Below are 22,031 nucleotides of genomic sequence, written 5' to 3' on the forward strand. Positions count from 1 at the left end.
TTTCCATATCACGAAAGTTCGAGGTGAAAATTCCCCTCAGAAAACTGTAGAGGATGAAGGACCTTCCGAACAGATAATTTACCGAAACGATCCGTTGGGTGCCCCTGACTTGTTAACTATCTTAATCAGTTGAAATTTTTTAAACAGCAATGATGCCAACTGCCTCAGAGGGAGAATAAGTTTGTGTTATTTCTCATGATCAAAGTTACATTATGCCCAATTGGGCAACTGAAGTCACTTATTAAAATTGTTTTATAAACTAAACAAACGAACTCAAAGTTGTTTAAAAAATTCTGGTGTCATATTCTTAGGAGGAGCGAACAAAGTCTGAAAACGTCAAGATTTTGGTCAAAGAAGCCAAGCATCCTTTACCTGGTAACTCTTTAGGCTAAGGGTAATTTATAATTTATAATAGTGTAATTTGTCTTTGATCATTTTTCTGTCTTTTTGCCTTTCAGGTTACACGTTTCCCTAACCTCCAACGCTGAAAGAAGTAAAGCACCCCCTGGTCACCAGTTAAATTTAATATCGTTATATATGTGCTTTAAATGCAGCATTGGGAATTATGAAATAGTGCTGATTTGATGTCTTATGGTGAAATAAAAAAAGGGTATATCTCCACTGATCATTGAAAGCACTTGGTTGTTGTTGTTGTTGTTAGTTTTTTGGGGGGGAGGGGGGAGGGGGGCATGATTTTCTAATAAACCCACTCAATCCCATGCCACCCCTCCAGGCAATAGATCGAAAGACCAGCGTTCCAGTAGACTTGCACCTTTATCCTAATAACCTGCAGGAGTTTACCGGTTGACCGAGTCAACTCCGAGTCCGAGTCAAATCCGAGTCAGAGTCATGTTACCGAGTCACTGGTCAGCGGGTTTTTTTTTTTACTAAAACCAAAAGTATTACGAAAATATCGCTTTGAATAGGAAGTTTCTTTTGCCAAATTCTTTCATGGTCCGACAAGATACGACTTCTGTGCAACACTGAATGCTTGATGGAGGAAACCATTGGTTTTGGAAGTTCGACCGCGCAGATGAACAACGAACGCTTGAACAGTCCCAGACTAGTATGAAATCACAATTACATACCGACTATACCGGTATCAAACTCGCACCGGTGCGAGTTTTCACATGTAAACACCCCCTTACTTTCTAATAACCCGAATAAGGTCGAATAAGCTCTCAGCGTGGTAAGTATTGGAGAAAAAATAGAGTTTTTCCCTGTATTTATATATAAAGATAAAACGAGGAAAATATATAAAAATATATAAGATAAAACGAGGAGAGAGTTTTGCATTTACTGGCCTCGGCCTCGCAAAAGTGTGAAACCACTGAACAAGACAATTCCACTCGGCTTTTAAAATAGTGTGAATGTCATGTCTCTGTGGCTTGTGCACAATATGAATTTTTCCATCTTACTTTTGTTAATTGCCATATCGTTAAGATTTCAGGTAGTTTTGCAGGGCAGCAATTTTGTTTTGATTTGCGATGTCTACAAGAGCTTGGTTACCGGGCTTGGATTGGACTTTCTGGAACCGCGTACTTTTAATGGAATTTAAAAGGTCCTGACTTCCATTTCATATTCCTCGTTTTAGCATATGCCATACAAAGCAGGGTTGGTGCAGTGGTGATATGGTTCACCTTCATACCATTCGAGTCTCAAATTTGGCAGGTGGTGAGGGCACCCATTCACAGTTGTGTACTACAGGGACTTTGCAATGATTCTAAAATTCACTTTGCAGGAAGACTGATGATAGGAGGTCAAAGGGCCTGGGAAGTTATCTTCTAAACTTTAAAAAGTTAAAATTTCAGCTAAGACAAATTTGCTTTACCAAAGGTCTTTGATGTAAAGCAAAAGCAAATTTCTCATCTAAATAAGCAAACAAATAACAGAAAAACTTACATTAATTTTATTAGAATTTCAACCCACTGAAAAGTACACAACGTTTTGTGGGAAAATTATTCAGATTACCTTTGAAAATTTCTTGTTGGTCACATGACACAAATACCATGCTTCGCTAAATGTAAGAAGTTCTGAAGCAGTATAATAATGTTCATAAATTTAACAAAACAAGAGTTTTCTGTTAATCCACAAAGAGGCACTGACTTTCACTTTTTTCTCTGGGCTGTTATTTTTATTTCTGATCATGTAACCCAATTTTATATATTGAAAAATATATATTTTCCATTGTTATCTCAGTAATATTTTCATTGGTCAACCCAACTTTTCAAAAGTCAACAGTAACAAATGCAACAACAACCGCCAACGTTACAACATAACGAAATAAGAAATAATGATTTGTCCCTTAGTCGAATGACAATGGAAAATCTAGAAAAGTAACAACTGGAGTGAACTCTGCAGTGGAATCCACACGGAATACATGTGGAGGTTCTGTGATGGAACTGACGCGTGGGGGGGGGGGGGGGGGTGGGGTTCCACTGACACATTCCCATTCCAAACAATAATGGAAGGTTCTTGGGACTGTGAAGCTGGAAAAGATAACTCCTCGTCGTTACTGTCACTGCAAACAAAAATCGCTTGCGTTAAACATAAAGGTTTAATTTATCGAAAATCCGTTTCAAAAGTGTGACAAAAAGTAGGATAAACTTTTAAAATGTCATTGTTACTCTCCGCATGGCAGCCAACATGGTCGCAGCTTCCCACACTAAAATTATTCGTCATTTGTGCTAGCAATATTTACCCTAGATGCGTTCCTCCCTTAAAAGTGACGAAAGCCGTATTTATTTACCTGTTGATGGTCAAAACTTCCACAGATTCAGGAAGCTGTAGAGAGTAAAGAACAAATTATTTACATGGCTTCGCTTGTTACACCAAGGAAAAGAATAGAAGAAAACGGACTTAACTTACGCATTTAATCCCGTCCCTGTCCTTTATATGTGTTAAGAAGTGAAAACAAAAAAGCACTCAATTATCAACAGCACTTAATTTTTGTAAAGAACCCAACTACAGTTGTATGAAAACTCATTATGATGTACATAACAGGCCCGCAGCAAGGCTAAAACAACCGAGGGGGCTCAGCTAGCCTGTGAACATCCGCCCCCTCAGCAAAATGGTTAAACAAAACTACCCCCCCCCCCCCCTCCCGTCACCCTTCAAAAAACAGACTGATTAGGGAGTTTAAGATGTAACGAGAACATTAAAAAAAATCAGAAAAAAAGTAGATTTAGTCAGTAAAACAATAACTTTGCATCTGCATCACACTTTTTGGTACATCTTTTTTGCCGTTTTTTTTTTTTTTTACGTGGACTACCATGTGAAGTTTCCTAATTTCACGTTTGAAAGAGGACGTAAACAAACGACGGCAAATGTTTCTTTCTCTTTTAAAATTTGGCTTAAAACGGGCAGTAAGAATCCGACTGTGGGAGAATTTTCTCTCTGGTTCTTGAGAGGACATATTTGTGTGTCTTTCGACAACGCGCGAACACTAAATTGCTATACACTAAGGAGGTCTAAGAACATATGAATTGCTCTAAATGCGGATAGGAAATTAGTTAAATTAGAAAACAAGTAGTTTATTTCAACAGCAAGATTGGTTGATTTCGATTCATTTTGGTTCTTATCTCCGATTCACAAAGTAGGAGTGCCTTTGTTGTTGTTGTTGTTGTTGTGGTATGTAAAAACAAACTGTTAGCGAAGGATACTGAAAGGTAGTAAACACATTTTTAAAGGGCTGTGAAAAGGCATTTGCAGCGTCAGAGTTTAAGACTGATTGCTGCACATTAATTTGGTTTAATTATTTATTTTTTGGCAAACTGTTTTGTAACTTCCAAAAATTCTGGGGGGGGGGGGGGGGGCTCAAGCCCCCCCTGCCCCTCTCCCAGCTACGGTCCTGCATAATTTGATAAACATTGTACTTACCACTTGCCATCTTCGCCATTCCGAAAGACAAACCTCGTGGCCAGGAGTTTGAAAGGTATACTGCTGACCAGTGACTCGGTCAATTGACTCGGACTCGGATGTGACTCGGGCTCGGAGTTGACTTGGGAAACGGGATTACTCTAACCTGCAGTTGTATTGTATTTTAGGGCTGGCAGCATTGTTCTGTTGTTCGTTCTGTCTCGACCAACCATGTAAGACATTGCAAACGGTGCAGGTGGCCCAAAGGCTTCTTGTGCCATTTGTAATCAGCGGATAATCAGGGCCTAGTTGTTCAAAGCCCGATTAAGCTAATCCTGGGTTAACATGAAGTTTGATTCGAGTTCAATCACTAATCAATAATGATTCTGCCAAGAGAATTTCGTCCCTCAGTTTTGACCGTCTTTTTTTACCTTTAGCTGAAAATCAGCTTTTAAAAACAAATTTAACAAGCTTAACAAGCGAGATAAAAACCTCGGTTAACTTTTAATCGGGGATTAGCGTAAATCAGCTTTCAAACAACCGGGACCAGTATGACAAGACCCAGCAAATCTTGGTGAAGACGATCGGATGCAAAAAAACTAGGAATTGGACGAAAAATGTGGACGGACCGCTACTTCTTGATAAAACTTTACTCTTTCGTTAACTTTTAGGCCAAACTTTTTCCATCTCAAGGAATACCTACCCAGTGGTGAAGGTGGCGGTAAAAACCGAAAAAAATGCAACGCAATTGAGCACGAAAAAACGTTTTGTTAGCTGTTTCCTTGATTGTTTCTCCAGTGGGGGCCGGTCGGCCAAGTTTGCGTCTAGCAGATATTTCCTTAGATAATTTACTTTCAACGATGCTTGAATTTTACTTCTATGGTCTCTTATTTATTTATTTATACAATAGAAATTGTAGGTCTAAGTGTAAAGACCTATGAAACACTGAGATGGTAAACCAGTGAAATTAAAAACTTGCAATTCCGTTGCATTCCTGAGAGCTGCTCGTTTTATTCGTCCCCTCACAAAAACTCTCTTTACGCCTTTTTATTCTTTTCAAAATAAATGAAGAACATCATACTACGACTCAACAGCTAACAAACTTTTGGACATTTCTGAATAACCGGTCTTTCAATGTTCGTTGACAAAACATACAAGTTTGGTAGCTGCAAATCCCCATTCAAACCGACGCTTAGCGCAAAAGATGTTAAATGAGTTAATTTACATGGAAATAATACGGTGGACTAACCCGGAAGTGACTTATTGTTCGTGGAATTCTTCGGCGTATTATCACGTTGAGTGACTTATTTCAGCATACATGATCAGTTTAAGAACTCGCTGGCAAGACTTGTTCCTCAATGTTAAACAGTATGTTATTGGCTTTTCGAATTAAAAGGGGACAGCAAAGCGTGAGTAGCTCTTCTCTGCTATTTGTCAGGCCAATTTATATCAATGATAGCTTGATGTGAAAATCGTAAATGAGGTACCTTGTTTATGGTGGTATTTCGTCAAGTCGAGTTCTCAAAATTAAATGGTTGTTTTTGCCTTAAGGGAGAAAGTACTTTTCCGTGCAGGGCATTCTCATTATTCGGGGAAGATCGTGTAACCAGGCAACAGATTCGCACGGATAAGACGTGAAGAATGTTCACAATTACGTTTTAAAATGCAAATTTCTTCTGTTCTGACGAGCTTAAAACGTCAGTGATATAACATTGAAAGACGGAGATCTTTTAACAAAACTCGTTTGTTAGATACCTGATGAGGATTAGAATGACGGGATAATATAGCCATCAGCTGTTAGAAGGCATCAGCCAGCTCTAACGAAAGGAAACTGGCAGGGTAAGTCTTAAATGCACAAGGAAGACTTGACAATTTATTTATATGAGTAAGCACAATTTAAATGACGAGTTCTTGAGTGATAAATATGGTGATCAGCAAACCGGGTCCATGCCAAACAGAATAATGATAACTAGGATCAATGCGGTTTGATAAATTTTGAGTTCCGATCAGTACTGAGAATTCTGCACTGCTGTCTGTTAAGAGCAGTCCCTTTGAGCCGACGTCAACGCTTATTTCGAAATTTATTTTCCATCAACACCTGCGTGTTCATTTCTAGACAATATTGCAAACTTAGAATATATTTTGATCGAATTTAATACTGACTCAAAAATCACCCCTGTTGAACACGCTTGTAGCGTTTACTTTAAATGGTAGACTTTAAGTCGCTTCCACAGCGCTACTAATGCCTTTTATAAATGTTTGTTGTTTTGGCGGGTTGGAATTTTCATTATTCTTAGTATCGAAATTAAATATTCAACCGCAGGTAGGAGACGTAAAACGGCTCTATTTTCTTTCAACAGAAAGATCTCTTCTTTGCTCATTTTTTTACCCGAGTCGGCGAAAACGATGAAAATTTTACCCGCGAAAAATTAAGGTCAGCTGATTTTTCGCGCTTAATGAGTATTAAAAAACGGGAGAGGTAACTTAGTTTGTGAATGAATGACTGAATAAAAAGCATGGTAGACAGATTAAGATACATAAATATCGTCAATATAAACACGTATTTCTAATTCTTATCTACGTGCAGGTGGTTAACAAATTTTGTCAACTGATTAGTCGGTATACATTGTATTTGTTGGCATAAGGTCGACATATCATGTTTGATAGCGGCACGGAAAGAGCAACGTGGCAGTCGCATAACTGTACAGTAGGGAAACAGTGTTGCTTGTGCCTGTTATAATGTTTCTTTTATCGGCACCATTTCATGCAGTGACAGCCAGTCACTAGAAGGACAGGCAGTCTAATTCAAGACTGTGAATATTAAGTGCCCGAAAGGAAATGCCCTCACCCACATGTCTATTCTAATATTTAAAAAGAAACATCCCCTTAGAATTTTCTGGAATTAAGACTGACCGTGAAATTACCTTTTAATGGTGAAAAGCAAAACGTAAACTTGGCTTACTCTCAACACAGTAAACTTGAGCAATACCTTAAGGTGGTGACGTATTTAACGTAATAATAGTATTGAGACATAAATATAAACTGAAACTTTCAACATATTTGAAAAGAGATGTCATCAGCTGTCAGAATTTTGTTGATGATGTTATCCCGTTCCCTGTCCTCTCGCAAAACATGGAATGAAAGTGTAAGTGTAGTTTTGAAGAAGTTAAATTGTTAAATGACGTGATTATCTAATGTTTTTTGGATCTGAAGAAAATGCGGCGACTGCTCGTAGTCATTATCGACTATTAAATCCGATCGCAGCATTTTATGTCACTGACTGGCAGTTCTCGGTATGTCCGTTTTTTTCCCGGACGTTTGTAAATCATTTTCAAGTTGTCTTTGGACGTTTGTTCAAAACGAGGTATTGTGTTACGGTTTATTTAAACTAATATTGTTCCAATTTTTTTTTCTTGCATGGAAATGGATGATTAGCTCTCACGCTCTAATTTTTGTTGTTATTGTAAGTTGTCACGACTCAGTTGCTGTCATTATTGTCTACACCGACAATAGAGAAACCCACGCGATCAGCAGCGCATCTAGGCCTTCAGACAAGGTACCCTCCCCTCCCCTCAAACGCTTGAATTGCTTCTCTTTGTGAACGACCCTCGGTTTTGGCCCTCCCTTACATCTGCCAAGCCTCCACGGTTGCTTATACCTTTGTTGACAGTGTTGTATTGCTTGGTCATGTTAGAAAAAAAAAAAGAACCTCTTTTAAGATCGGGCCGATAGATAGATACTTTATTGACATACTTTGCAGCCAGAGGCTGAATTACGTATAGGGCCGGGGGAGGATGTTTTACGCGTTAGATATTAAAGCTCACGGGACACCCTTAAATACTGTTGTCTTCGTGACGCACGGCACGAGACGTAAGTTGACGTTGATATGAAAGATTAAAATTGCTTCCCTTTGATTGATTCCCACTAGACAACCTTGTCATCCTGTAAAATTTCCTTGTTTTGAGTGCTTTCGAGTGCATTCGATACATCACAACAGGTTTTATTCATTCATTACTCTGTTTTCTGCCTACCTCAAAGTGCTGAGAACATGAAATCTTTGTAGCTTTCCCCGAACTCTCTGTAGCTTTATCAGTTTGCCAAAAACATTGGACATTTATTGCTACTTTAATCTGCAACTTTACATCCTAAACAAGGAGAGGGTAAGTAGTTTATCGCCTTGTTTAATCTTGCTATAAAAAATCTGTACTTCACGATGACGATTTGATGCAACCACGATTCTTCTTCTTCTAATTGGTAAATAGCTGTCGCTATTGTGTTAGAATTGGGTTAGAATTTATATGTTTAGTATTTTAGTATTGTCGAAGTCTTGTTTGTTTCGTGTTTACCTTTTTGCAATTACTAATACTAATTTGCCAATCCCATTATTGGATTGCTAACTGCTTGTTGGCATAAAATAACTCACGTTCTATATACAATTCTAACTCGTGACGCTGCGTTGTCGACAAACTTCAATATCTATATTGAGGTTTTTCGGGAGTTGGGAGTCTCACAAGAGATATCTTGAAGACTCTATTTCTGCTGATTGTTCTTTTCGAGAAAGCCTTAGAGCCATGCCAGTGCGTTGATAACGTACAAGGACTACTGCTCCAGTTTTGTTAAAATGTCTTAACTTAGATTCTTAATTAATTTGAATTTATTGTGTTCGTGATGTTTCTAACAATTTCATGGCGTTTGTAAGAGGTAGACAATGATGTGCTTGTGTAACAATAGATCTTGATTCTCCCCTGCCACATAAAAGGGGAAAAAATTTCCACTTCAACTTGATGGGATATTGAATATCCGATTGCAAAAAAAATTATTGTAATGAAGTATTCTCGTGCCCCATGAAAAACAAATTCACAGAGAAAATGTAAACAACAGGGCGGATTATTTTAGAAGCAATATCATATAGTGTTTTTTGCATCTGATGTCTCATGACAAACATTGAAAATGAAATTATATTGGCATTATTTTAAAGTTGACTGCCTCTTGATCTTTGTTCAGCTGTACCGACTATCTGATAGCATTAACAGTACTAATGTGAACAACTGAGGAATAAAGCCAAAACCAACATGGAACATTGTTAAGTGTCTGTAGACGTCGGAATTATTGTTTCCCTTTTGTCTTGTTTAGGCTAAAACAACTCTGACTCCAACACCATTGCCGAAAAAGGCATACCTTCCTGTTATTGGCTTTTCATTTATAATTTGGCCCGAAATAATAGAGCTGTAAAATTGGACGTTCTACAGAGCAGCGTGCTGTTTGAAATTTAAGATTGACTGTACATTCGAGCAGATTTCTAAAGGGTTTTTCCGACTACGTTATTTCAGTCTGTTCGTTGCCGAACTGTAATGAGGCAAAAGCTATTCAAAAATCTGCTATCAACCATCTAAATCGTTAAATTTCACGTACTAACTCTTGAGAGGATTAAAACCTTTAGTTCACTCATCTCACAGGTAATTCAAGCAACCCAACGAAATACAGGCCACGATCTTTCAATTGTTCCGATGTCTTTATTTCAATTATTTAATTTATATTTCAATTTCGGAATGACCTGTTATAGAACATGTAAACGTGCGTAAACAAAAACAAATATAACAAATAAAAGCACTGAAAATCTAATTGCCTGATCCTGAGGCTTTGTCTTCCTCTCGCAGGAAGTGCAGTAAAATTGGCTTAATTCAACAGCTTTTCGTCATAGTTTCGACAAAAGTTTGACTGTTAATTCAGGCGTCGAATTTAATCATTTTGCGACCGCATTTATCCTTCGCCAAGCCGTCATATAGAATACCATGCCACGCATGCTTAATAAAAGTTAGTGCTCAGACGTTAGTATAAGAATGCATTTGCTTTGACACGGCACAGATTCGACGTCTGAATCGATGCCAGAGTTCTGGTGGGTACTATCCTGGGGCACAAGCTCAACAGCCCATTCGAACGAACACTGGAGCCCATTACCAGTTTGTTATGGTAAACCAACATGGTCACCACGCCATTGTCATTGCAATCCCTTGGGATTGGTTGCATACGCTTTATAACTAAAAATAGACCGATCTGTGAAAACGCCGTAGCAAAGGCTTAGTACAGGAGCTGTACGCTCCGCGTAATGGGCTCCTGATGAACATGAATTAAATGTGAGATGTTGAAACTAGGCATACTGTGCGAGGCCTGGAAACGGGTTGCTTTGTCGGCTTCTTCCAAGGCCCATCCTTTAACTGCGGTCAAATGTAAAAATAAGAAAATTCTGTTTAAGATAAGGTTTTTACCTTGAGAACTAAAAGCTGATAAGTTTCTTGTGAGTCTGTGAGAGTCGTAAATCATTTTACGATTTATTAAAAAAGTTTCAAGTTTTTTTTTTTTAAGCCGTCTCTTGTGATGGTTGGTCGGTCGGTCGGTCGGTCAGGCCAAAAAAAAAATGAACACTTGAAGGGGTCTGGGTTCCAGAGAAGGCCGGGCTGCTAAGTAAGAAAGCCTGGTTACAAAGTCAACTCATTTTATTGGGATGGCCAAATATGTGGAGACTGGTCGGCGCTTCGTGACTTTTTCGGTTTTGAATACGAGAAATTCACCAAAATTCTTATCTGGTGCATGCGGAGACATTTGATCGAGGTGAAGGTATTTCCCTTCTTGAGAGAAATCTGCTGCCACCTTTCCTCACTTTGTAGCCAGTAGCTGAATTGCGAAGGAGCCAGAGAGACGAGATCAGAAGTCAGCATATAGAAGGCACCTCTGATTGCTGCCTCTCTTACCCCACCCACTAAGACCAATGACGGCACAAGTTAATAGACCATGACACCGGAAACTCCGCGCCCTACTCTTTTCGAACAGTTCCACGTGTACTTTTATATTCTCTTTCAATTAACATGTAAGGATGAAAGAGGTTAGGCCCAATGGCGCGATAATCTGAACCGAGCGGGGTTTTAATCACAGCCAACATGATCTTAACAGTTAGTTAACAGTTGGTTAGCGATCCAGCCAGGGTTCGAACTCTCGACCTCTCGCTTAACGGTCTGGTGCTCTACCAGCTGAGCTAAGCGCTGCTTTGAAACCGGAGTCTTTGCGAATTTTTTGACGCCACTAATTAACGCCAATAGTCGAAAGGAACTTGAATTAAATAGGAAGGAAAATGCCAGGATTCTAGACTGCCTAATTTTCTTTACAATTCGGTTCTGATCGGTTACTTAAAAGGGATAAATCCGGCGATCCAGAAAGAAGCATAGTGTGAACAGGCTAAGAAGCTCCAAGGAATTCTTCGCATTTGCCATCAGACGCTGTCCCGTCTGGTCACGTGGTTTATTCACAAATCTCAAACAAAGGAAGGGTTCTTTTAACATCGCACTTTTCACGTTTAACTCATCACACATCCTCTCTTAGGGCTAATTTATACGAGGCATTTCAGTCAGTGACGTATAATTCTAATATAATTCTATCTGTACGAGATATGGCCTTGATCTAATCTACAAAATGCTCTACTTACAGACTTACACTTCTTGAAGTAAATACACCGTACGGAAAAAAATGGCGGCTGTATATTTTATAGCAATACCTTTACAGCCAACGGGCCATAGGAGGCCATATTTTTGATGAAATTCGGCCCTGTGCTAACAAAATTGTGTATGCTAAGTTTGAAGTTTTGTGAACTTTTCTGTGCGTTTTACGCGGAGCGTTTTTGGGGTTTTCGTACGCTAAGAATTATGGGTAAAACATCAGTCGCTTTCTATTTCGGTACCACAAAAATATAACAAGTCATAATTCACCGTGATTAAGCTGATTATTGCCTGGGGCTTCAGTTATATTCGACGCTACTTAAACGCGATCTAAATCTGGCGTGAGAGGGTGTATAGACAGTCGGTAGCAAGTATATGTTGAAGTCCTTGAAGGAGTGCAATGTTGCATTGGGTAACTTGATTCGCAAGAGTGGTAAGTGTATAAAACAGGGTCACTGGAGGAGAACATTTAAGCAAAATCATTTAAATGTTGTCTCCTGTGTTTCCAGATCGTTTTGTGTCTTTTAAAGGCATATTGGCGTAAGTTCACACAGACAGTTGATCTATTCGCATGCTATAGTTTTGAAATTTAAGTTGCAGAAAGTTTTAGGGGACGGAATTAGTACGAACTGGTAGTTAGCTCTAAAAGCATGCTAGCTGATCCTATTTCGCATTTTTAACGACATGGTTGATCCTTCGAAAGCAAAAGGAATCGAGTCTGCTTTGAGTATTACGGAATTTTGAAAGAAAACTTTAGAGTTTCTTTACAACTAAATCCGAATTTCTGAGACGATTGATGCCTTCCGAGTAGGCAGATTTCCACCGAAATGGACTGTTGGGTGCCCTTAAAAAATACAAACACAATTTGAAACATACAGGTGACAAAACTATAGACCATTCAAGTTGGGTATTCACATTAAAATATTTACATTTTAAACAATGGAAGACGATTACAATTTCGAGTTCACCATCCTGTGTTCGAGTCCTTATTTGAGTATTTGTCCTATGTAAAAGAGTTCAAGAAAAAGCGATGACAGATCTTGGAGCCGAGGACGAAAATAATTCAGTAGAATTTCCACCGACAGTGTGAATATGACTTGACTGATTTTATCAAGCGTGAAATTAGCTTGTGTTTAGGTTTGGATCTGTAAAAGGATATCGCGCTAGCAAAAAGTTTATTTCGCATGCACGGCGTTTCATATTTATCCAACGAAAATGTTAAAACTTGCGGTCTTTTGAATTACTTTGGAAACGAAACAAATATGAATATGAAATACAACTTTTGAAATCATAATGATAACAGCGTCTTAAATGTCAACGATGCATGTAAATATTTACCAAGTAAGGCTTTTTGAGATAATAAGTACTGAGTATTTGAGTAAAAAATAAATACTTCCGTGAGTTACGCCGGAACCCTAGGTTCAAGGAGATACTCAGCAAATTATTGTATTCGTGTGTTATATTAAGCCTGATTCTTGGCATGCTACTGGCAGGAGGGATTTTCAAAATAAGCTGGTAAGTGAAAAGGGTTTGGATACAAAAAATAAAATGAATACACTTCATCAGTAAGACACGAAAAACAGCTTTTGTAATATCATTATAAGAGCGTCTTGTGTATCAGCGTGGGATGAAAATATTTACATGAAGTACGACTTTGCAAGGTAATACGTACCGAGTCAAGTAAAATATAAGCCAATAATAAATGAAAACAATTTCCATGTCATGATACTTTCCACGTACGGACCCCGGATCACTCGATATTGACTTACTAAAACAAATTAGATTATTTGTTCTTTAAGCTTAATTCTTGGCAGCGCTATAAGTAAGGGGGATTTTAAAATAATCTGGTACGTGACATGGATTTAATTATTTCGTAAACATCACATCGCTGGTTCAAGAATTGTCAAGGCAAGATTCTCTTAGCTCAAACCACGTTTTAGTCTAGCTTCTGCAGGAATGTATCAAGTCTTAAAAATACTGAAGCAATCAAACAAGATTAAGGTTAAGTCATTACCCAAGGAAAAGAATAACTACACCGAGCGTTCTGACATTTAACATTTATTTCCATCTGGAGGGTGGAATAATTTTAGTTTTCATTATATCGTCTGATCTGGCTGTTTTTTCATGTTCGATGACCACGCAAATACTATATTTAAAATAATATGTGACCGGGTTACCAAAATGCCGGACCATTGCTCTTTTTTCATGAGTTCAAATTAGACATACTGTACATAACTTTTCAATCTGTTTGCGTGATCTGTAGACTATGTAACTCTAATGTTCCATGCCACTGTCTGCAAGCATGTTGTTGATTAATTATGCATTGCTAACCTCGACAGCACATGTCAAATTAAAATTCAGAAAAGCTTACTTGCAAAATCAATGAACATCGTAAGTTTGATAAACAAATTCGGTGCGTGCTTACAATCTTGCTTGTTCTTGCTAAATACCGATTGAAAGCTTTGTTGGTCGCTCAGTGAAACGAGGAGCGGTGTATGGGTGTGCTCAAACAGGTAAGGAAACACATTCTACACGACGGTTATCGATTGTCTCGCCCTCAAGACTTGTTTATCCAACACTTAGACTGGCTGTTTGAATTACAAATTTCCTTCTATGTCACTCTTAATACTATAAAAGAAAAAAGATTCCAGGATCATTACAGTTTCATCGCGAAAGTGATCGGCGTTATATACATCAGTCTGCCTTTCTAGCAAAAAAACCCAAACATTACTTCGCTAAGCATAGCTACATGTTTATTTGATGCTGAACTGACAATACGAAGGAGTGTTGTGTATATACTATATGTTAAGTCAAGTGAAAGTCACAAGAATTCAATTGCATGCCTGACTCAGTTTTGGTCGGGAGAAAGGCACAGGGAATGTATTTTGGGCAAACTGACAAATAAGGTAAAATTTCTTATTTCTCGTTACACTTTATTGATTCTTATATGAAGCACCTCTTCCAAAACATGTTTTGGTTTTTTGCTGCAAGCATTATGTTTTGACAGCCGTTGTCGTTGCTAAGGGCTCATTAAAGCTCTAGCTGAATCTGTCAGTCATACATTTACCATCTGAGCTCTATTGAGATTTATTGTACGACACAACTGGTGGCCAAATTGTTACAGAAAAAGGAAGACGAGGATGCGGCTAATTGCGCTGGTCGTTGAATTGCCTGGATGTAGTGAATGGATTTTATCAATCTCACCCCTTAAGATTGCAATTCTGTCTGGAATTTTGGGATCTTTATATAAATACACGAAAGCGAATTAATGAAGGAGATGTATTTTGACTAAGCTACTATTCAAAGACAGTACAGATGTTTGCCTAAGTTTTGGTTACAACTGGTTTGTGAAAAAAAACTGTCTGCGTCCCCCCCCATCAAATTGCCGAATTTGTTGCCAAGTGGCAGTCTCGCATTTCTCGTTTGGAGAAAACTCTGTAATTGACCGAATTACATTATAATCTCTTGAATGCAGCCAATAGGTCTGACGTTTTGAATACTAAGGAGCCTCAAATTTGATTTCACACTGGACGTAAGGAGCCTCAAATTTGATTTCACACTGGACGAACCATGAAATGCCATGGCAGTGTTTTATGCTGTATTTGCGCAATTCAAGTTATCTAACTGAACTATCACTTCGCGCGCAACCACGGCCGTTTAATTTACTCAGAGGTTGAAGTTTTACTTAAGGATTTGTCTCACGGAATCTCGAGCTCGGTCAACAAATCCATATCACGAAACAACATATATACACCACATGTGTGATCGCCAACAGCCACTGCACCTTCACGTCAGTCAAAATCAAAACTCTCCTTTGTCTTGGTCATACATTCTTAGTTCTCCTTGGGAGATTGTAAAACGTATTTCCTGAGCTACCAAGGATCATTTATTTCCATAATCTGCCTTTCATGTGGGCGCCTAGTTTTAAGAAAGTTCATATTTTCATTTCAGTCCTTTTGTTTTCTGAGTGTTAAAGAGCTTTTCAGTTGAAGTAAATAACACGCTCAATTATTCGTCATTTATTAAAATTCTTTTGTTCAGTTTTCTTTGACTGAGGTTGACAAGTACTCCAAGCAAGTACTGTGTTAACAGCTCTATAAATAACTTTTATTTTTGAGTGCATTGTTTGAAAATGTATTTGTTAACCTATAATTGCTTGGAATTTGTGCCGAACGGAAATTGTTTAAATCTGAAGATTCCGTGCACTCTCTTTAAGAACATCACGCCGAAAAACAAACAACGGAAAATAAGATCTTAAATACAATAAAACTAATTTTAAAAGTTATGATAGGGTAATTAAAACTGATGAAATTAACTGAGGAAATGACTCTTATTTTAGGGGCAACTTCTGCGTCCTATCTAATGGCCAAAATTTTGGCCAAACGAAAGACTGGTCTCGGTTTACGTAAGCTCTGTAGAATTGATCAAAAGACATCGTAATCTCTTGAATGAAGGCAATAGGTTTGGAGTCAGTTTGGATGCGGGCACGCATTTAATTCTACAATTAGTCTTGCGTGGGCAATTCAAATCATCTTCAAATTAGTCTTTCACGGTGCAATTCATGACCGATTTTTAATTAATTCACTCAGAAAAGGAAATTTCACGTTAGGATTCGTCTCACGGAATCTCAGTCAATAAACCTATACAGCTGTATCACGAAATAGCATACAACACACATATGATTACCAAACACTGCACCATAGCGTCAAAATCATAACTTTCCTTTGTCTTGGTCATGCATTCCCCTAAGTTCTACTTAGGAGATTGTTGTTCTTTAAAACGTATTTCCTGAGTGGCGAGGATCCTACATTTTCATAACACTGCATTAACATTTCTGATAGCCAATTCGATCTGGATTACTGTCAAGCACTCTACTATGAACCTCTGGCTCGGGAGATTGCGCAAGCGCTCCGCGTGTTATACTTACTGCATTAAATAACAAATGCAAAGTGGTGTAGTAAGTCTGTATGCATTACGTTTAGGGAGAGATATACTGATGTATTGGACTATTTAATGATCGGTAACTTCGAGTTCTTATATTTACGTATGCGAAATCTTCATACAAGTGTATAACATCCGTATATTTTCGTGGCATACCCTGATGTCAACTGATCCTTAAACGGGCCGGGACCTTATAAACCATGCGGATAAGTTCTTATACGAACGCCCTGAGTTCGGCTAATTCCACGCACTCTAAGCTGCCTTAAAAAAACAAGAACACTTCATTTCAAGAAATTTCACATTTTCATCAGTTAGTACTTTAATGTCTGTATTCAAAACACTTCGTAAAAGGCACGCACAATTATTCACCCATTGTTTTTTTTTTCGTTCGTTAAGTTTTCTTTGAAAAGTAGTTTATAAGTGCTTGTACCAAGGGCAGTGTTAAGATCTCTATAAATAACTTTTCTTTTTGTATTCATCGATCGATTTTTTTTAGTAACTAGTCCTATAAATGGAATGGAATTTGTACCGAAAGGAAATTGCTTAATCAGAAGACGCAGTGCAACTATTTTTCTAAAGAACTTCACGCCGAAAAACAAACAACATAAAGTTTTGATAACACAATAAAATTAATTTTCAAGGGTTTAATAGGGTAATTACTACCTATAAATTAACTGAGGAAATGACTCTGACAGAGGTGCCACTTGGATGAAAATAGCGCTTTCCAAGATTGGCTCGGAAGTCAAATAATTCATGTAATTAGAACTCACGTGTTAACAACATTAGTGCTCTCCTTGAACGCAACTAACATTCAAAGCAGTTGCGTGATAGAATTAAGTAGACATAAATTATAATAATAATTGCTAATCTCCGAAACTGTTTACTTTTAGAAGACGTAACTTGCCGACAAATTGCTTTTTAACTATGTACAAACTGAAATCAAAGTCTCCTTACCCAATAAATCAAAATTAAATTAGAGCAGTTAATGAACTTACTTGTTAAATTCTTGCCTTATAGCTACATGTTGCACAATGACTGAGAGTTAACTAAAACGAAAAGAGCTCGAATCACGCGAAAGAGTGCCGCTATTTACATTTGTCTTTCAATAAATGCATGAGTGCTTTCAAGACTAACTTATATGCGCTTTACGTGAACAACCAAATTGTTAAATTGGTTTCGGAAAAGTCAGAAAATGAGTTTTGTTTCAGTTTCATAGTTGTTTCACCGTTGCGGTCACTATCTCGCTTTCAAACGGGACTCCAATCACAGCTTCTCTTTGCATAATGCGCGTTACAAGGCCAAAACAAACAATTAGAAGCAATTACTCCCATGTACATCAAACTTTACCTATACGCTGTTAAAAAAACAAACATTTGCTTCTGACCGTAGCTCTCTTTCAAATAGAAAAGGAATGCTTAAAATCCATCCCTTTAACGTTGCAAATCGCATTTTTTTATTTCAAATGAATCGGAAGGAAAAAGAAACATTTCCGGTTTCATTTGCATTTTTGACCAAAGACTTTTCTACACCGGCTTTCGAATCATTTACATGGCTTATGACTTTTTTGTTTAGCAATGAGACATTTTTGAACATAAGGATCATAAATTATCGCTATGACATGTTTCAACCCATACAGCCACGCCAAGAGTGAAACACAAAACGGAGCAAAACTAAGTTCATTAAGCGAAAAATCTCTCCTACAGCGAAAATTTATTCCTTTCAACATTCTTCTTAAGCCATTGGTAAACAATGGGAAACAAAACACCAACACATTGGCTACTGTTGGACAGTTCTTATAGAAAAACTACACTTTCTTTACTTGAGCTAAACGAAGACACTGAACTACAAGACAACGGCCGGCGATTGTGTAAGCAATAAACCGGCGTCGGCCGATTTCTGATCATTTGAATTAGAACTTTCATATATGTTTTTATTCGATCCGTTTAAACCAATGTTATCTCCATTCTTTTCTTTGAAAAGAAAAGGATTTTATAACTAGCCTTTTTCATTTTATACTCCGTTTTGTAACTCGCATACTTCAAAGTTCTGAAAACGGCAGCAATGGTCATCTACAACATTCATTTGCTTTTGAAGAGAGAAACAACCGTTTCGTTTCCTGCGACAACAAAAAACCGTGAGCTTTCCTACTTCCTTGCCGCAGATATTTACATAAGTAATTTACAAAGGCAATTAAGGCTGCAAAATTAATAAGGGAACTTTTCCGATCACTCACGCTTTTTGGAACTAGCGTGATGCATTGTGCCCTTAATCCTTTCGTGCTTTATTCAGCCATTGTAGATTCGTGTCATGTGAATTTGGACACTTAAAAGACACTGAACGGGGTAAAACATTCAATGCAGTAACTTCAGAGCACAGAGAATCATATTGTTCAGAGCGAACGGTATCAATATACTTGTGGATGACAATCGATCAAGCTTATTGACCAGAAGACCCAGAACTTAGAAGGACTTGCGGTGAGTTGAATTGACTTTTGTGCAAAATTAATCTCTCTTCTTTCATGCGAGAGGATACGAAAACTGGCGTGATTGTGCGTATAAGTTGCCGAGTTTCATTGCGATGCACTGGTCGATTTTAAAAACAGAGATGTTAACAACATTTTTGGGATGGTAAATCACAATTCTGAGCTAGGGACGAGCTTTCTTGACATGTCTTACCTGCAACGTTGGTGTCTGCCTTGTACTCAACTTAGTGACTTCTGAGTTGAAACTCTTCATCGTTCTTTAGTAAGTCGTTTCTATTTGAAAGAATCGACACATCTCTGCTTTCTAAACTTCTGATTATCTTTACTACCTGATTAGGTGATTTCTTTATCAAGGAATGCGTTTTGTTTGGGACTGTGAAGAACGTAGCCTTTAGTTCAGGATATACCAGACCTACACAGTACGGTTAATTCAAAACGTATTTTGAAATCCTACGTTTAAACATTTTAATCTCGCCCGGCTCTATCTTTCGGCCCTCATAATGAAGGTAAACTAAGAAATACACTTCATGGTGAAACTGCCAAATGGAGTGAACCAAAATGCATCACATAAACCGATTCATGGTCCCCATTGGTGGTTTCCTGTCGTGTGATCATGTCACCGTCCGGCATGGTTAGTGGAGGAGTACTGATGGGGTTTCTCAGTGTTTACCCTTGAAAAGCGGGCGGTGCATACGGTTTAACGATAGTACCTTATCTATACCTTATGAGCTAAAATGGGAACGGCGACTTACGTACAATTCTATCTTGTCAGTTGTGCTATGACTAAATGTTAAAACAGTCTTTTCTGATCTTTCATGAGTCGATTTTTAAAAGCCGACGAAGGCTAAAAATGTACAAATACTGACTTGTGTTTGTCGGCTGGAGTGGTTAAAAACTGTTCAGATTTAAAAAGCATCCGATGCAGTGTAAGAATGTCATATAAATCGGCTTAATTATCACCTTAATACGAGCGGCAGGAATCACCATGTTCCCAAATTTGAAGCATGTCTCTTCGCGTGATATCACCTCTTGCTGTGAGTTGTCCTTTCACTAATTACACTCGAAAATTTGTCTGCCTTTTTTTTTCTTTCAACCTTGTGGTTTCTGTGAGATAAGGTGGCGAGATCCGATATACAGTCTTTTCATAAGTCCTTTCACGCTAGTTGGCGCCACTTTGAATTGGATCAAACGTTGAAAAAATAGAGACTTGGAGATATGGGAATCGGATGAAAGGTAACTACTGCACAAATTGATTTTGGAGACATTCCAATTCGCAGAACTTAAAGTATTTAGCAAAAAAAAATTTTCGAACAAATTTGAGAAGTATATGTTTTATGGACATTGGGCAATTGCGTTATTAAGTTTCCACACATTCGTCTTTAAAATACAGACCGTCAAATTTATGAAAAAAGTTTAACATTGATTCAGATGTTACTTAAAGTTGCATCTAAAGGCCCCAAATTTGATCAGCTAAATCTGTAGCCAGATATCTTTCTTTTTCAGTATTTTTAAGGCGCAAATTATTTATCATCGGATTCCCACACAAGCACTGTAATCTCCGTGCCATCTTTGCCACAATTCAAAATGGCGGCCAATTGACGTGAAAAATCTTATAGCGACAGAATTTGTTGAAACACGCACGTAATCGGTCTTCACCGTAAATAAAGCCGTCGTTTTGTTGAATTGAAATGACTTTAGTGAAAGTATTTTGAAAAACGGCAGGGCATGGTGGTGAACATTTTATCGCCGAGCAGAGCAATTACGGTATCGGGATCCTCGACATCCATTGATTCGCAGGCGAAAGCCTTCTATCACTTTTGAAATATTTTGGCCGGGATACAAAGTTTTCCAATGCCGACCTCAGAATTCAGGGTATGTGTATTTTATTTTGCCTGCAACACTTCAGGCTTTAAATTGACAGAATCAGGGGGCGATTTTTGTTGTTTTTGTCTACGGTTTGATTACGTAAGTCCTCCAACATGGCCGCGAGAATTTGCACATATTCTCACCCGACCTCGCGATTTGGCGGAAATTGCCTAGGGCATTATCTATCCATTTATGGCATCTTTGTCATGCGATAATTTGACCAAAATTTTTTTACAAAAAAGGGTATTTTACTTCCGATTAATTTTTGAGAGACAAATCGTAGAAAGAGCCTCAGGCTGTTTGCAATGGCATCCTGGAATATTGGCTTATTTTAATAAAGAAAAATGAAGTTAATTGATAATCTGTTATTGAGAGAATCAGTATGAGATAACAAATCAACACTTTTTGGCCAGCCCTAAACAAATTAAAACTGTTACATCCTGCCATATTTTTTCTCTAGATTTCAGAGAGACAACCGTTTATCCTGGATTACAAGTGACAATTTTCCAGGTTTGATCAGCTGAATCTATAATTGATCATGTTTGTCTACTAATATCACAGATTATCATTATCATTTCATTGGTATCGATCGGCTTTTGAAACGATTACAGACTCTTGATTGTAATAAAATAATTTTGCTGTCTGGGACTCATTTCCAAACCTTATCCGATCCCACTTGAGTTTTTGGGCCATTGACGTTAAAATAAATTTTCCCTCTATCACTTCTCTGCAAATTAGTTTAAGCTGAGAAAAGAAAAGCCATAGAGTTGAATAGGGAAAACAGCCAGTGCTGGATGTGTTTTTTGTCTAAAAAGGCTCGACTTTGGTCTCAAGCGAGCGACGTCGTTGCAAAACAAAAGGTTTCTACCGGCATCAAACTAATCCAATGTCGTCTCGGTTAGCTTTATTTGAAAAGAAGTTATTTCGCAGTTCCTTGAGAAAAAGATTTTCGAACAAAACGTACGACAAATAAAACAGAAAAAAAGTTGTATTGTTTACTTCTTTGTTGTATGCGTATGTTTGATTAACTTTGTACTTGTATGCACCGCTTTTGGCTCAAATGTCTTTCAAGTCACAGTAGCGACGCTTTAGTCTCTTCTCAGATCCTTCCGCTCTTTTTCAAAACATGTCATTCTTAAATTGAATGACTTACAACACAATCAAGACAAAAGTAACCGAAGATGTCGATTAAACAGAACTTGCCACCACTCTGGAAACTCACAAACCACAATCTTAAACTTGAGTTAAGTGTTTTGTATATGAAAAGTATTTCGCGGACATTTCATAAAATCCATGGAATTTAAGGAGGCGTAATCGTTTGTTTACCTTAGTAGTTTGCAAAGGCCAAGGTATAACTTAAAACGTCGGATCTGTGTATTTGTTTTGCTAGTTCACTG

At 37.9% G+C, this 22,031-nt stretch overlaps 2 protein-coding genes across 8 annotated transcripts in view; both read left to right on the top strand.

Annotated features, from left to right (window-relative positions):
• The window catches only part of LOC146469603 (uncharacterized), a 6,852-nt gene extending 6,272 nt beyond the window's left edge, over positions 1-580 (top strand). Inside the window, exon 4 of the mRNA XM_085123102.1 lies at positions 459-580. Within this exon, the coding sequence (XP_084979228.1) occupies positions 459-475 (17 nt within the window). The 3' untranslated portion in view covers positions 476-580. The remainder of the gene's footprint in view (positions 1-458) is intronic.
• A 4,969-nt stretch (positions 581-5,549) lies between these two features.
• LOC146469604 (uncharacterized) overlaps positions 5,550-22,031 on the top strand; it is a 41,743-nt gene continuing 25,261 nt past the window's right edge. For 2 of the 7 annotated variants that reach the window (XM_085123234.1, XM_085123232.1), the window contains exon 1: positions 5,550-5,697. The gene's annotated coding sequence lies outside the window, so the exon portion shown is untranslated. Of the gene's footprint in view, positions 5,698-7,833; positions 8,019-11,624; positions 11,779-18,463; positions 18,761-22,031 lie in introns of those variants that run through there. The other 5 variants (XM_085123235.1, XM_085123230.1, XM_085123233.1 and 2 more) reach the window with 3 other exon arrangements.

The sequence above is a fragment of the Pavona decussata genome, unplaced genomic scaffold (genome assembly GCF_977016875.1).
Source record: "Pavona decussata unplaced genomic scaffold, jaPavDecu1.1 SCAFFOLD_122, whole genome shotgun sequence".
Taxonomy (NCBI): Eukaryota; Metazoa; Cnidaria; class Anthozoa; order Scleractinia; family Agariciidae; genus Pavona; species Pavona decussata.